At 45.5% G+C, this 16,795-nt stretch overlaps 1 protein-coding gene across 1 annotated transcript in view; it reads right to left on the bottom strand.

Moving 5' to 3' along the window:
* Nucleotides 1-248: 248 nt before the first annotated feature.
* Nucleotides 249-16,795, bottom strand: part of FTO (FTO alpha-ketoglutarate dependent dioxygenase) — a 427,202-nt gene continuing 410,655 nt past the window's right edge. Inside the window, exon 9 of the mRNA XM_069549854.1 lies at nt 249-2,641. Coding sequence (XP_069405955.1) covers nt 2,488-2,641 — 154 coding nt within the window. The 3' untranslated portion in view covers nt 249-2,487. The remainder of the gene's footprint in view (nt 2,642-16,795) is intronic.

Genomic DNA, 16,795 nt, shown 5'->3' with positions numbered 1-16,795 from the left:
TTGCCTGGAGAATCCCAGGGGCGGAGGAGCCTGGCAGGCTGCCGTCTATGGGGTCGCATGGAGTCGGTCACTACTGAAGCGACTTAGCAGCAGCAGCAGCAGCTGGAGCTGCTGACTGGCTGTTTCCCCACCTGAAAGACCCTGAGCACACTCTTCACTTGCTACCCCACCCCCCCGCGCCGCCCCCCCTGGGCCCAGGAAGCATGCTCACCTGCAACAGTGAAAGGAGAAGCAGAGCAGGCACTCTCTTGGTTTCTTATCTCATCCTTTCAATATTTTTATTGTTTATGTGTGTTTGATGACGTACATGGCATATTAGTACAAGCAGTCCACAACGATAGCTGGATAGTAATACACACATATTGGGGTAAGCTCACAGTTATTATTTATTTCTACTCTACGGGTGCAAGCAAGCAAGTGCTGACATGAAGGGGCAAAGATGGTCAGATTCACAATAAATGGTAACTGGGAGCGACGGGGGCCACGGAGGGTTCATGCCCCACCTAAGAGGATGCTACCTAGCTCTCTGCCATGTCAGGGTGGAGGCTGCTGGATGCTCTGAATTTTAAAGAGGATGCACACGTCTTTATGTTATATGAAATCTTCCATTTGTAAATACTGGCTCCTCATGAACTATGACAAGGAACAAGCATTCCGGGGGGTGAAATAAAACACGAGGCTATGTGGTCCCGAGGCTGCCCTGCACACCCTGCCTCCATGATTTCATCTTTCCCGCAACCATAAGAGGGAGCACTTCTTCTTTTACTGATGAGAAGACTGAGGCTTAAGGGCATCAGGGAACTCATCTAAGATTTGAGAGTCTCAAGACGGTGAAACCCCGCCTGCTTTGTGTGTCATGATCTCTGAGGTTAACTCCATAGAAATGAGCCCATACCTTGAACTGGTGAGATTCTGATGGCGGGAGAGTTTAGTTCTCAGGGTACCTCTGAATGGGTAAAAAAGCTCCTCAGCTTCCTGAATACTGCAGATGACAAGAGGAGGTGACAGGCCGGGGAGAGGGGCTGACTAGTCTCGTGATTTCTGGGGCCACCACAGGGTGAGAGCCAGGCCCGAAAGGGAGAGGTGGGTTCATAGCATCATGAGACAAACTGGCATCAAGATTGAGGAAGGGAGGGGAAAATGCCTACAGCAGGTCAGCTTGCTGATATATAATATTTTACTAATATTTACTGTGTGTTTAACTGGGTACCAGAGATTGTTCTAAATCTGTAGCTAGGTTATTCCATTTCATCTTCCCCTTGGGAATTGGTGCGCCTGTAGTATCCCCATTATACAGATGAGGAAACCAAGGCACAGTCACACGTCAAAGATCACAAGCCAGTGGGTATTTGCATCTAGGCACTCGAAAATCAAAGCCCAAGTTCTAACCTCTTTCTCGTCTCTCTGGTGCTCCAGCATCATCAGGATGGGGCACTAGGGTTCTTCAAGCCTCAGTTCTAGCCATTATGTGTGAATGGGGGAATTAAAGGAAAAGAAACATGCAGTGTGTTGGTTAAATCCAGGAAGCAATGTAAACAGAGTTTTGTCTCCTTCATTAGATCAGGGGAACTTCCTAAAGGCAGGATGTCAGTTTTATTTTAATCTTCAACACTACTCTACTCCTGTGTGCAGAGTACAGGGCTCACAACCTTGGCTGTCTTAGAGAAGGGAAAGAGGCTACTTTCCAATAAGGCATTGCTCTTTTCATTTATTTTGCTGGTGGGGAGAACAGCTAGAGAACTGAAGACTGACTCTCTCGCTCTCAAACTTTTGACAGAAGTATCGTCTAGCAGAGCTTTCTACAATGATGAAAACGTTCTATGTCCAATACAGTAGTCTCAAGCCACACCTGGGCTACTAAGCACTTGAAACATGGCTAGTGCAACTGAAGAACTGAATTTTTAATTACAATTAAAATGGAATTTAAATGGTAGAAGCCCCATCTACCTAGTGGCTACCATACTGGACTGCAGAGCCTCTGAAGGGTGTGTTGAGAAAATGGACTAAACGCCTCTAAATTTGGTCTTCTCCTCCATGACTTGAGAGATCCCCTGTAGGGACTCTGCAAAGGCTTGGGAAAGAGGAAAGTAGGTTAGGTTCTGCCAAAGGCCGGGTTCACCCTGGTCACTTCCCAGGCCTCAGGAGTGACCTCTTTCTCATCTCTCTGGTGCTTGCATTAAAAATCCAAGAGGGGAATAGTTTTGTTTTGTTTTGGGGGGGGGGTATTATATTTTTTGGGTATTTTTAATTTAATACCAAATCACTATAACACTGTGTCATTTGCAAACATTTTAATCTTCATGGGTTCCACTCCCTAATTGTTCCCAACTGGAAACAATCTCCAAGGCCATTCTCTATCATCTCAACAGTTTCTACAATCTCAAGGCCAAGTCTACCCCACACTGCCCTCGCCTAAGCCCATGACAGGGGTGGAGAAGAGGAACTGAAAACAGCCTTCCTCCTCCACCTGAGAGCTGTGCTCTGTCTCTAGGGCCTGGTCTCCAGAAGCAGACCTCTGAGTTCAGAAACGATCTCTGCGAGGTCGAATGGCAGAGGCATCGAAGGATCACCCTTTTCCCAGTATGGCCGGCACTCTGGCTTCTGATCAGCGGGTAAAGTCCGGGCAATTCGAGACTGGCACCTGGAAAAGTAAGAATAGGCAGTTAATTCCTGGGAAGAAAGGACTACAAGACCCATACTCAGGCAACTTGGAGCAACCTTGGCAATCCGCTGTGACGGTGGTGATAGGAGGAAGGAAGGACGAGTCTGGGAGGCAGAAAGCAGGTGTGTTTATAAGAAGGAAGAACTGTTCTTAATGAGGCTGGAACTTCTTTATTTCAATTCCCAGATTTGTATTATCTCTCAGGGGCTTTGTAGAAGCCAATCATGGGGGGAAATTCAGTTACTCTGCCTTTAAAATGGTGAATTATTTTTTCATTATCTCGACTGTTATTTAAAGTGTGTGATTAAACCATTATCAGATTTAAATGTTTGTGGGATTTCCATGTATTACTAGATTACTGGGAAAGATTAAATTGAATTTACTGCATTAAAATGTCCAAGAATAGATTAAACAATATTACAGACTGGGATTGACTTCGGAGATCCTGGAGATTTACAAGTGTCCCAGCTTGCTGTGCTCGGAAAAAGGCACTCCAAGGAGAGACCGATTTATAAGGATATATGCAAATAGAGGTTAATAATCATTTCCACTGATGAATAGGTGGGGAAAACTTCCACAAAATTAAATTAAGAGGCTAGCAAGAGTGACTCCCTAAGGAAAACACTTAAATCACGGTTTTTATTAAATGGATTATTCATCAATAGTAGAGAAATTAATTATCATATGCAACTAAATTATAGCCTCAGAGGAAAAAAGTTGGGGCCACATTGTCACACCTTGGCAGGCAGCTACCTCTCCAAGAGACCAGCTTACTGGAAATTGATCTGGGAAAACTCAGTGGCTTTGGCTTTATGTATCTGAGAAATGAGGATCAGAGAGAAGAAAACACAGATCGCAATAAGAAATGAACAATTTCTCTGTTCTCTTGGAGCACGAGGCGGGGACAGTGCGTGCCCCCCAAAAGAATTACTCTTGAGTACATCTGGGAGAGTTGCCTGGTCCTCTGCCACTCCACCCCCACCTTCTCGGCCTTATCCTCTAAATCAATTAAAAAAGTGGCCCTACCCATCCATCATGTGCCTTCCGTGTAGGACTAACTATGAAGAGATCAAAGAATGGACCATCCCGACCCTATTTCCAAGCCTTGATGGTCGAGAAGGCTCCTAACTAAAAGACATCTTCTCCTCTGGGGAATTATTAATGGTGAGGGGATCCCCATAGGAAAACATACTTCAACTTTACACCTATTTTCTCGGGTGGTTAATTGCTCCACCGGCATTCTGTGCACTCAATCCGTCGTACATTACACATAACATTCCAATATATCTTCGGCTCTCCGCATCGGGCCCTGATAATAGCGTCTGTTAACATGCACTAAGTACTATTATGTAGCACATCACTTCATAAATAATAAGATTAGCTGACCTCAGGGCCCCAAGAAGAGTAATGTGTTTAAATGTTCTCATTATTTATTTAAAACAAGAATTAAAGCAACAGAAGCTGCTTTTGACAATCCTCTTAGCATAAATATTAAACTGTTTGCCCTGATAAGCGCACGCAGCTCCGAAGAACAGAGGCGCGTTCTACAGACTACTTAATAATAATAGGTGTTTGAGACGCTGCCGCTCACTTCAGTTCTAGAGATATAGTCTCTAAATCACATGAAAGGGATGGGGGAGAAATTAATATTCAAGGGAAGCTGCGACTAATTACAAAGGAACTCTGCGAAGCTTTTTAAATTGCGCTGTCTCTCGGCCTCGGAATCAGAGAGTAAGGCTCAATTTACCAGACAGGGAGAGTTATTCCAAATTGAGCACTTCCATCTCACGGCAGGGAAATGATCTCTGCACACATTATCCTGGTTGGCAGATTAAAGGGCTATGATAAGTGCTGATCCACCTCGGCTAGCGTAAGGTTTGTCCAAAGTCAATAGAGATGCTTTTTCACCTGTCAGATGGGTTTGGCCCTCTCATTTTGAGAAAGTATTAGAAATATGGACACCTGCCATGGAAGTTTGCTGACACTGTATTGCGCATGTCCGAAGCCCATCCAGTTTTCTTCTAGGTGAAGTTGCTCTGATTTTCTACTATTGTTCTTCTGGTGGAAGGGCTGACGGACGTGGGGACTACCTCCTTCTGATGCTGGTCCTGAGAGGCTAGGAGCTGTGTATACCCACTGCCTCCCTCTAGACTAGAGACAGAACCCCTTGCTGGGGCTCTTCAGGGCCTTAATTCAGATCTTTCAAGATCACATTATTTTTTTTTAATATATATTCATTTATTCGGCTATGTTCAGTTTTGGTTGTGGCACTCAAGATCTTCACTGCGTCATGTGGGATATTTCATTGCAGGGCAAGGACCCTCTAGTGGTGGCCCACAGGCTCCAGTAGTTTAGAGTTCACTAATTTAGGGCTTAGTTGCTCTGAGACACGTGGGATCTTAGTTCCCTGACCAGAGAACAAACCTGCATCCTGTGCACTGGGAGTGCAGAATCTGAGCCGCTGGACCACCAGGGAAGTCCCCTCAAGAGCACTTAAAAGAGCTTCCTTTAGGGACTTCCGTGGTGGTCCAGCGGCTCAGACGCCATGCTCTCCATGCAGGGGACCCGAGTTCGACCCTTGGTCGGGGAACTAGATTCCACATGCCACACTAAGAGTTTGCAAGCTGCAAAACAAAACCAAACTCTTCCTTTAATGCTCAGCCCTCCTTGCCAGTTTGTCAATGATCATGACTGGGCTCCGCAGAGGGCTTGCTGTTGAGGTCCTGTATCCACCTACAAGAAAGGACAGTCAGCCCTGACTCAAATCATACCATCTGCTTCAACACCATGCCAGATACTGGGACTAAAAAAGAAAGGCTTGAGAATGACTTGGAGGCATATTTTCCTGTACTATGCTTAGTTGCTCAGTTGTGTCTGACTCTTTGTGACCCCAGGGACTGTAGCCCACCAGCCTCCTCTGTCCCTGGGGATTCTCCAGGGAAGAATACTAGAATGGGTTGCCACGTCCTCCTCCAGGCGATCTTCCCGACCCAGGGATTGAACCCACATCTCCCCCATTTCAGGTGGATTCTTTACTGTCTGAGCCACCAGGGAAGCCCAAGAATACTGGAGCCGGTAGCCTATCCCTTCTCCAGGGGATCTTCCTGACCTAGGAATAGAACCAGGTCTCCTGATTGTGGGTGGATTCTTTACCCACTGAGCTCCCAGGGAAGCTTCTGCTCAAACCACGCATTCAGTCTCTCCCCCATCTTAATTTCCTAAGATGGGGAAGCACAGTGATCAAGGTGTCCTCTGGACACGAGTTACTGCCGCTTCCCTGGGGCCTGACATCTCGAGTATCCTAAACTCACCAAACCTCAGTTTCTCACTGAGAATAATGATGATGACAATGATAGTACCTTATGTATGGGCTTGTTGTGAAAGTTATAGGGATTGACACATGTGAAGTACTTAGCACACCGCCCGGCACATTATTACTAAACACTATGGGAGGCCTGGCTGCTGCTATTCATGGGGTCACAGAGGCAGACACGACTGAGCGACTGAACTGAACTGAATTCTCACTATTGTTACTTCTCCTACCAGTAGTGAACTGGTGTCTCCAGCGACGACAGGAGATGCCAACGAGGGGGCTGCCTGTTGCCCCTCCCTTCAACGAACTGAGTGGGGTGGCCTGTGGCTTGGCTCTTTGTGGGGGAAACTGGAGAGCCAGAGCAACTCTTTCTGACTTGAATCAGATGAAGCCTGAGGCTGAATCCTAGCACAATGTGACATTCCAGGATGCCAAGGCTTCTGTGTGCAAGCTGCTGCAACTCTCCAGTGACAGGCTAAACTACTCAGACTCAGAAAAGACTTAGCGGTTGCTCCTGAAGACCCAGAATTCCTAATAGGCACTGTCGTTGGACTACTTCAGTGGCAGTTGTTTCAGGCTGACTTGGCATTTCCAGGAAACGAAGTTGGATGGTTTCTCAGCATGCATACTCTGTGGTTCTTGCAAAATCAAGGGGCCCTGAGTTCTCTTAAGCAATGATTTAGGAATCCTGACAGTGGTGGACATTGGCTGTCTTGTGTCTATTCCCATCTTTGCCACAAAGAAGATTCTAATTTTCCTATGGGGAATTTGTCCCGTCCCTATGCTTGGCCATGTGGTTTGAGTGGAATTGGTTCCATCTCTTACAGACCTGACTTCCCTGGTAGCTCAGAGAGTAAGAGCATTTGCCTACAACTCAGGAGACCCAGGTTTGATCCCTGGGTTGGGAAGATTCTCTGGAGAAGGAAATGGCAACCCAGTCCAGTACTCTTGCCTTGAAAAATCCCATGGACGGAGGAGCCTGGTAGGCTACAGTCCATGGGGTTGCAAAGAGTCAGATACCACTGAGCGACTTCACTTTTTTTCTTACAGAGGAGAGAAGCTAAATAGTAAGAAACTCAGCTAAACACCAAAAAACTCAGCTAAACATTAAGAAAGTTACAGTTTCCCCTTTCCACCTTGTACTCTCTACTCCCATCCTTAAAAAAAAAAAAAAAATCCTCTTTTGAATGCTTTGGATTAACAAATAAACTTAGATCTACTTAGAAAAGAGAGAAAGTGATATCGCTCAGTTGTGTCCGACTCTTTGCGACCCCGTGGACTGTAGCCCACTAGGCTCCTCCGTCCATGGGATTTTCAAGGCAAGAGTACTGGAGTGGGTTGCCATTTCCTTCTCCAGGGGATCTTCCCGACCCAGGTCTCCTGCACTGCAGGCAGATTCTTTACCATCTGAGCCACCAGGGAAGCCTTGGTGGCTTTCACTTTCACTTAGAAAACCTCCTCCTTTTATGGAGCATTGCCAGGGAAGCAGAGGAAAACAACATATACTTCATCTCTCCCTCTGAAAATCACATTATTTCAATTCAAAGGACTCTATAAGCCACCCTCAAAACTCCTGCTGCTGAGGAAGGGTTCTCCCTGAATAACCTAGTGACGTAACAGGAAGCAGCTGAAAGGTGTCATGTTGGCTGGTCTGTGAGCCGACTGTCCAGAGGTCCCCTCCTCGTCCCCGCCCACAGGTGTAACTCATGCAGGGCCCCCCTGCTTGCTGATTTCCCCCAGGGCTACACTTCCATCTGGATCATCAGGACGGCAGCCACATTAGGGAGCACTGGTCGCCATGCTGAAATTAACCACTTTAGCTAAAGTGTGTGTTAATTATGGGTATGCAAGCCGTCAATAAAAGGTTAATGCAAGAGTCAGAGGATAAATTTCTTCCCTTATTGCATCACTTCACAGACTAAATGACTAACATTATACTTTGTGTTTTTAATCAATAGGTTTTACAGTAATGTGCTGGCCATTGATTTTAAGAAAACATGTACGGTCTTCCTCCTCGTCCTTAAATTTTGCGACAAATAAAGAAGGACAGGTAACATTTCCATTAAGTATGCTTGATGAAATGACAAGATTTCGGGAGAAATGGTTCCTGCTAAGAGATGGACTGGGATAAAGCAGGTATTAAAAAAAAGAAGAAGTGCCAGAAACTAGAATGTAATGGATTAAATATTACCGAGCACAGGCCTTGAGGAGACAAGGAAAACAAACTCCTAAGAGAGAATTCTTTAATGTGAAAGAAGAGAGTAACTCCTGATCAAGTAAGTACATTCTGTATATTGCTTGAGCGTCCTGAAGAATCTTAACACGCAGCACTGATTTCACAATAACCTGAAAGAGGAAGAGGTTGGCATTTGAACCATGTTTCACAAGAGAGCTGCCTCACGCAAGGTTAATTCAGCGGCAGGTGGGAAAGCAGGGAATGGGCCGCCCTTTCTACCATGTTCCATCTTTCTTATGGATTCCCATTTGGACCAAAATAGGCCCTATCCCCTGACTCCTTGGCTATTCTCACCAAATCAGGTATTCAGGAGATTCCAAACCATTTCAGGGGAACGAAAGGACCAAAATGTTTTCATCCTGTTTCTACAACAATATTTACAGCAAATGAATAGATAAAACTTTCTTCTTCTCATTCCAATCACTTTGAGGTTCTCAGAGCATAAGTATCTTTTGTCTATAGACATAAAAGATACACCTTCATCTTTTGATGAAGCTTTCTTTTTTTTTGGCTGTGCTTTGTGGCATGTGGGATCTTAGTTCCCCAAACAGGGATCGAACGCATGCCCCCTGCGGTGGGAGTGTGAGGTCTTTACCACTGGGCCGCCAGAAAAGTCCTACTCCTTTATCTTTTAAGAGCCTAAGCTACTTTTAATTATATAGTTATCTGCAGGTATAGACAGTCATCCCCAGGTATATAGAGTCATCCCCCAATTATTTTGGGGGAATTGATTCCAGAATCCCCTGCTTGGGTACCAAAATCCATGGATGCTCATATCCTTTTCAGCTGGCCCTCCATATCCTCAGGTTATGTATCCAGATACAGAGGTCTGACTGTATATTTATTTTTTTAAAAATCCATGTATCAGGGAATCTTCTTAGTTCAAATCTATTCAAGGGTCAACGATATTCCTATTCCTGGGGTGACCCTGAGAAAAATTTCTTGACCTCTTGTTTTCCTCAACTGCTATGTGAAGTCCATGTTCCCCTGCTTCCCTGGACTAGGTGAGGATAAAAATTAAAAAATGTATATGAAAGTCCTTTAAAATATGTAGACTACTGCACAAATGTTGAATTACACCTCCGTGGTCTGTTTCACCTTCCCAGGTAGCTCCGCGGTAAAGAATCTACCTGCCAAGAAGGAGACACAGGTTTGATCCCTGCCTTGGGAAGCTCCCCTGGAGAATCAAACGGCAGCCCTCTCCAGTATACTTGCCTGGCAGATGCCACGGCCAGAGGAGCCTCGCAGGCTACAGTCCATGGCGCTGCAAGAGAGCTGGACACGACTTAGCGACTGAACAACAGTAACAGCCCTTTCCAATGTGGCACAAGTTCTCTTTTTAAAATACAGCTCAGGCAACATTGGCTGGGAGGCCTGTAATGCTTTAAAATGTGTGGGGGGAGAAATGAATACACTATGTGCATCCAGACAATGAAATATAATGTAGCCATTAAAAAGAAAGCATTAAAAAAAAAAAAAAGCTAGCGTGAAAGACATCACACTTCTAAAGACTAGAACAATTTAGACTCATAGCTTCATCAGAAAATACCCAAGGAGTAAAAAGAGTGCACTCTTCTCCAAGTCAGAGTTTTTTTCTGGAATTTTCATTCATACTGAGGAGTTGGCCATCCTTCTGAGTCACATCAAACAAGAAGCCTTTTTCAGGATATCGGCCACATCAGAATATATTCATTCCCTCAAAGTGTCAACCGGCACCAAAGTTTAAGGGCTTCACTCAAGTAGAAAATCCTGACGAGTCACATCAAATCGATGAATACATTTAACCTGCAAAACCCAACTGCCAGGACCAGCACGAAAACAGTGGGAAATAACAATATAAAGGAGAAACAATTTCTTCAATGGCTTCTGTGCTTTGGATGGAGCTCAGACCAATCTGCGACCTTGAGTGCTCTCTGTTTTTAGCCTCCGCAGGCCCAGTAGAATAGAAACATCTCGCCAGGCAGAGTAATTCCAGTGTTTAAAGACAAGCAGTACTTTACGCGTGGTCTTCCTTGGTGGCTTAGTGGTAAAGAATCCGCCTGCAATGCCCAAGATGCAGGTTCAATCCTTGGGTGAGAATCCCAGGGACGGGGCAGCCTGGTGGGCTGCCGTCTATGGGGTCGCACAGACACGACTGAAGCAACTTAGCAGCAGCAGCAGCAGCAGCAGCAGCAGCAGCAGCAGCAGCAGCAGCAGCAGCAGCAGCAGCAGCAGAAGATCCCCTGGAGAAGGAAATGGCAACCCACTCCAGTATTCCTGTCTGGAGAATTCCATGGACAGAGGAGCCTGGCGGGCCACAGTCCATGGGGTTGTGAAGAGTTGGACATGACCTACTGAGTAAACAACAGCAACTCTGATCCTATCCTGTTCTCTCATTGGGAGGGGAAGGGAATAACCCAAGCAAAGCCCAGCTGCTGTAAATATTAACAGCTGTGTTTTCCACATTTGTTAGGAACTCAACATTTTCTGTGTAAACAGTGGTTCTCATAGTTCCTAATTCTTTTCCTCAACACCAATATTACCTATAATTTTCTGAAATATAATATTAATATATTATGTAGCCCAGTAACCATAAATAGCAGGGTGTCAGAGTTCCAACTTGGGAGCCAAAATGGAATTTCCTTTGACCAGGGTTTCCGGTCCACCTGGTGTATGGAACCAGGGCTTCGTCTGGATCACTGAAAGAGCCGCTGTGACCTGTGGCAAAGGCTCCACCAAAGAAGACCAGCACTGGGGTGAGGGATACGGTGCTCAGATAGTATCTCCAAGAGGTCAGGAGAGGAAAAGGCAAGGTCCTGAGATCTCTTGCTAGTATAAAAATCAGGGATAGTTTTTGGCAATGGAATGGCTTGCTGAGCCATTTAATAGGAAGCACAAGCTGGAATCAAGATTGCTGGGAGAAATACCAATAACCTCAGATATGCAGATGACACCACCCTTATGGCAGAAAGTGAAGAGGAACTAAAAAGCCTCTTGATGAAAGTAAAAGTGGAGAGCGAAAAAGTTGGCTTAAAGTTCAACATTCAGAAAACGAAGATCATGGCATCTGGTCCCATCACTTCATGGCAAATAGATGGGGAAACACTGGAAACAGTGTCAGACTTTATTTTTGGGGGCTCCAAAATCACTGCAGATGGTGACTACAGCCATGAAATTAAAAGACACTTACTCCTTGGAAGGAAAGTTATGACCAACCTAGATAGCATATTGAAAAGCAGAGACATTACTTTGCCAACTAAGGTCCATCTAGTCAAGGCTTATGGTTTTTCCAGTGGTCATGTATGGATGGGAGAGTTGGACTGTGAAGATAGCTGAGCACCGAAGAATTGATGCTTTTAAACAGTGATGTTGGAGAAGACTCTTGAGAGTCCCTTGGACTGCAAGGAGATCCAACCAGTCCATCCTAAAGGAGATCAGCCCTCGGTGTTCTCTGGAAGGAATGATGCTAAAGCTGAAACTCCAGTACTTTGGCCACCTCATGTGAAGAGTTGACTCATTGGAAAAGACTCTGATGCTGGGAGGGATTGGGGGCAGGAAGAGAAGGGGACAACAGAGGATGAGATGGCTGGATGGCATCACCAACTCGATGGACATGAGTTTGAGTGAACTCTGGGAGATGGTGATGGACAGGGAGGCCTGGCGTGCTGCGATTCATGGGGTCGCAAAGAGTCGGACACAACTGAGCGACTGAACTGAACTGAACTGAAAGGCATCTCTGTTCTTTCTTTCAGGGCCCAGGAGGATGGCACATGCTTTTCCCTTCTACAGTACAATCTGCTGCCTCCTCTAGGGCTTCCTCCCAACCCACATGATTATACCGTGTAATCCTGCCATCTCCTTACCCCTCGGCCCTTACGAGTTTTTCAGAGGTTCTGTTGCTATGGGAGATCCTATAAGGAAATTCTATTTCATGCCCCTGCTTCCCCGATGACATCTCCTCTCAGACCAAAGGAATAGTAATAATAGTAATAGAAACATTAAACATAGCCAATCTTACACACTGGGCTTCCCTGGTGGCTCAGATGGTAAAGAATCTGCCTGCAGTGTGGGAGATGTGGGTTCAATTCCTGGGTTGGGAAGATTGCCCAGAGAAGGGAATGGCAAAGAGTCGGACATGATTGAGCAGCTAACACACACACACACACAATCATATACACTAAGTATCAGGCACTGTGAAAAGTGAAAGTGAGAGTCGCTCAGTCGTGTCCGACTCTTTGCGACCCCATGGACTCTACAGTCCATGGAATTCTCCAGGCCAGAATACTGGAGCAGGTACCCATTCCCTTCTTCAGGGAATCTTCCCGACCCAGGGATCGAACCCACATCTCCCACAGTGCAGGCAGACTCTTTACCATCTGAGCCACCAGGGAAGCCCAGACACTGTATAAGTCTTCTTATTAAATGCATGTCCTCCTCAAAAAGAAGTGGAGGTACAGACAATTAACTAACTTGTCCAAGATTTCACAGCTCAAAAAGGACAGAGTCGGGATTTGACAAAATTGTCTGATTCATAATCTCCAGTTCTTTGTAATATCCAAAATATAGACATCAAAAGAATAATTTTGGATCCTGGTTTTAAAAAGTTTCCCGAAGGCATCTAGCCCCAAGCTAGTCTCCCCAGAGGAAGGTCCTGTTCATGTGAATTTCTGCATGTGACTCTTCAGACTGCGCCAGTCTGCAAAAACACACACCATCTTAACCTGCCACCAAGGGCCACGAAGATGCTGAAGGTCCTATGCGGGGTGGGGGTGGACACGAGGGTTTCTTTGGGTCCATAGAGAACTCACATTAAATTCATCTCCATTTCAGAGGATACCAGACTGAGCATTGGTTCCTGTAGACCTGCAACTTGGCCCCCTAAGCCGGCAACCGGTGACTTCTCAGGGTCCAGTACAGAGAACATGCCTCCTGGACTCCTTCCCCTTACTCCAGGGACTCTGGCAGGCTCGTGGAACCATTTAATATGTGAGACTGCTTGGCCCACCACTGGGGTGTAAGCCCAGGAGGCAGAGGGTAGAAAACAATTTTATCCCCAGCTTCATTTGTCGGCTTGTCAGTTACCTAATGAGAGTGATGAATGGGCTACCTTGACAGCCGAACGTTTAGGAGCTGCTGACCTTTGATCTCTGGTCACATGATAGGGTCATCTGAAACTGGCATGACTTCTACCTGGCTGAGGGTAACAATACAAAGGTCAAATCGGCTGGATGATTATATGAATCAGGTCTGAGGCAGCTTGGTTAGGAGTTTTAAGAGAGGCCGGGTTGGGTTCCCCAGCACACAAAGCTATGGAACCACTGCAGAACTGTGCTCAACAAAAGATATACAATTTCAAAGCAGTCTAGAGTAACTTTCCTTGCAAGGGAATAGAATGAACTCATTATTTTTAAAGGGCAACAATGAAAACAAACACTTTGGAAGAAAATATATTCTGCCAGTGATTCTGCCATTGGGAGGGAAAGCATACAGCCCTATGACTTAATGAGTGATATTAATGCTATACCTGCAACATGGCAGAAGGTCCGATTTGATGCAATTCCTGGAACAAAATCCCCACGGGGTAGTATCAAGCCCTCCTTTCAGCCATAGAATACGGTCTCTCCTCTATCCTCTGTCAGCACCGTACCCCACAAAGGGCTATGATTGACAAAAGATAACCCTTTCCAAATTTCATGACTTCCCCTGTTGCCTGAAACTTAAGTAAAGTTTGTATGGGACAGTCTCAAACTTCAGAAAGCTCCCAGAATAACTTACCACCAGAAATTCAAGACAGCTGTGATTTTCAGATGCTCTGTAACATTTAAAAAAAATGTTTCTTCTTGCAAACCTGAAGATTTTTGCTTTTTGACTATTCCGTTAAATTCCATTTACTCAGAATCAGATAATAGCCGTCACAGAGATAATGAATATAGTTATGAAAATGAAAGCTAAGGGGTCAAAGCCGTCGATTTTCAGGATCTAGAAACTTCATAACCCATGGAAGAAGCAGACATTACAGAGGAATCTGGTTTACATCAAGAGCTTATTTCCTACAAAGGATTTTTCCCTGCAAAGTCAAAGACCGACAGACAGACGGCCACTGCCACACAACCCGCTCATACTCTTGAGAGATGAGCAAAGCAAAGGACAATGGCTTACAGCATAAAAGGCCAGCTGTTCTGACTTTGGAATGCTCATTTGAGTTGTAAGCTGTGAAATAAATTTGAGTTGATGGTTCTCCCATCTGCTCACCTGTCAGTTTCTTTCCACTGGGCTGCTGTTCTTAGAAATACTTGCAAGTAACCTGCTTAATTGGTTTTTGGAGGCTGAGAAGCATCTCCCCAGTTTATTTTAACCTTATGCCGAACGTGAGGCTAACTGGACCTTTGTTCCTCTTCTCTCCTTTAAGAACATTCGTTAATAGGTCGAGAGCACTTACACAGAAAACTCGGTGGAGGCCCAAACCAACAGTGGGGCAGGGGAAGGCCGTCCAAATGTGGAATGAGAAAATGGCGGGCTGAAACAGAATGCCAATTAATCAAGGATATCCCATGGATAGAGGAGCCTGGTGGGCTCGAGTCCATGGGGTCACAAAGTGTCGGACATGACTGAGTGACTAACACATACACATCCCATTCTTTTGATGAATCTATGCTTTGCACCCATTTAAGAGCTGAGTCCTGGTGCTTCCTGGTGGTCCAGTGGTTAAAGATTTGGCCTTCCAATGCAAAGGGTGTGGGTTCTATCCTTGGTTGGGGAGCTAAGATCCCACATGCCTTACACCCCCAAAAATAAAAGACAGGAGCAAAACAAATTCAATAAAGAATTAAAAAAACAAAAACAAAAATGGAGTCCAAGTCAAAATTCTTACGATGGTCCTCAAGTCCCTACATGACCCACCCCTTCCCCACCCCTACTCCTGGTCTCTCCTTCCATTTGTCCCATTAGTCACTTTCATCCAGTCCTACTGGCTTATTTGCTCTTCCTTGAACACGCAAAGCACACGCTCAGGTATTTGAATCTGCTGTTTCTTCAGCTTTGAAAACTCTTTCCCTAAAATATCCATGTGGCTCGTTCCCCTGTTCCTTCAGGTCATCGATTAAACATAATCCCATGATCAAGGCCTTCCTAGATTGCCCTGCAGAAGAGAGCAGCATCTCCCCTTCCTGCGTATCCAACCCCGTGCTCCCCACTCCCCATCTTTTCCTGCCCCATTTTTCGCTCCACAACACTTGATACCGTGTGTGTGTGTGTGCATGTGTGTGTGTAAGCTCTCTGAAGGCATGAATTTCTGTTTTACTCATTGCTATATCCTCCAAGCCTAAAGCACAGTTTGGCACATTGTAGCCGCAATAAATGGGCTTTCCGAGGCAGCACAGTGGTAAACAATCCACCTGCTAATGCAGGAGATGCGAGAGACACAGGTTTGAGTCCTAGGTTGGGAAGAGACCCTGGAGGAGGAAATGGCAGCCACAATAAATAGGGGTGGGAAGCACAGATGACGGAAAGCAACTTGCATCGTGGGAACTTCCAAGTGTACAAAGACGAACTCGTCTCTCTGTGAGAGCACCCATTTTATGAGGAAGACAGTAAAAGAACAAGGTACAGTCAGAGGAGGAATAATGATAATATCTTATTACCCACAGACAAGGAGGATGAGAGGGTAGGAAAAAATATTGGTCTGGAAATTCAAGACCCAGCTCTACCACTAACCTATCCTGAGACTGTGGGCAAAACCCTGACTTTCTGGCCACTGGTACTCAGATCCGTAAAACGAAGGGCTGGGTTAGACAGTCCCTAAGGTTCTTCCCATCTTTAAAAAAATTGGGATTTGATATAAAAATCTATTTAACGATATTTATTTTATTTATTTATTTTTGGTGGTGGCGGGTCTTAGTTGCAGCATGCAGGATCTTCGTTGCGGCACGCGGACTTCTCTCGAATTGTAGCTCTTGGGCTCAGTAGTTGCGGCATGTGGGCTTAGCTGCCTACACGGCATGTGGGATCTTAGACTCAAACCTGTGTCCCCTGCGTTGGAAGGTGGATTCTCAACCACTGGACCACCAGGGAAGTCCGTCCCTATATATAAATACTATGCTTTACCTCCACATACCTTATCTCAAGTGACCCTCACTACTAGGATAGGAAATAAAGGTGCTGGCCCAGTTGGAGAGATTAGGACTGGAGGCCTTGCTCTAGGTCAGTCACATGGCTGGTTAAGTCATGGAGCTGGGACTGAAATTTCGGTTGTTTGCTAGTTCAGCATTTTTCTAGGAAACCTCACTTCTACTGGTGGAATTGGAAGTACTGCCACTCACTGTTACTCTGATTCAGAAACTACTTTTGCCGGCAAATTCTCATTCCCTCAAGGTAACGCATGTGTATCACAGACTCCACCGGACACTATTCTACTCTAGCCCAAGAATCCACGGATTCTCTAAGCTGCCATTTCATTTCAAGATTAGAGATAACAAACAGCTCCCACCACCTATGGGTGTCTTATGACAGGAATAAAACTATATTTCAGTGGACCTCTTCAGTCGAAGGGCAAGAAGTCCAAGCAACTGTATCATCAGGATTGCTATGCTAACAAGGCCCCAAACTC

Source organism: Ovis canadensis, chromosome 14 (genome assembly GCF_042477335.2).
Source record: "Ovis canadensis isolate MfBH-ARS-UI-01 breed Bighorn chromosome 14, ARS-UI_OviCan_v2, whole genome shotgun sequence".
NCBI classification, from domain to species: Eukaryota; Metazoa; Chordata; class Mammalia; order Artiodactyla; family Bovidae; genus Ovis; species Ovis canadensis.
Note: the sequence above shows the minus strand (reverse complement) of the source record. Positions and strands in the feature narration are given on the sequence as shown.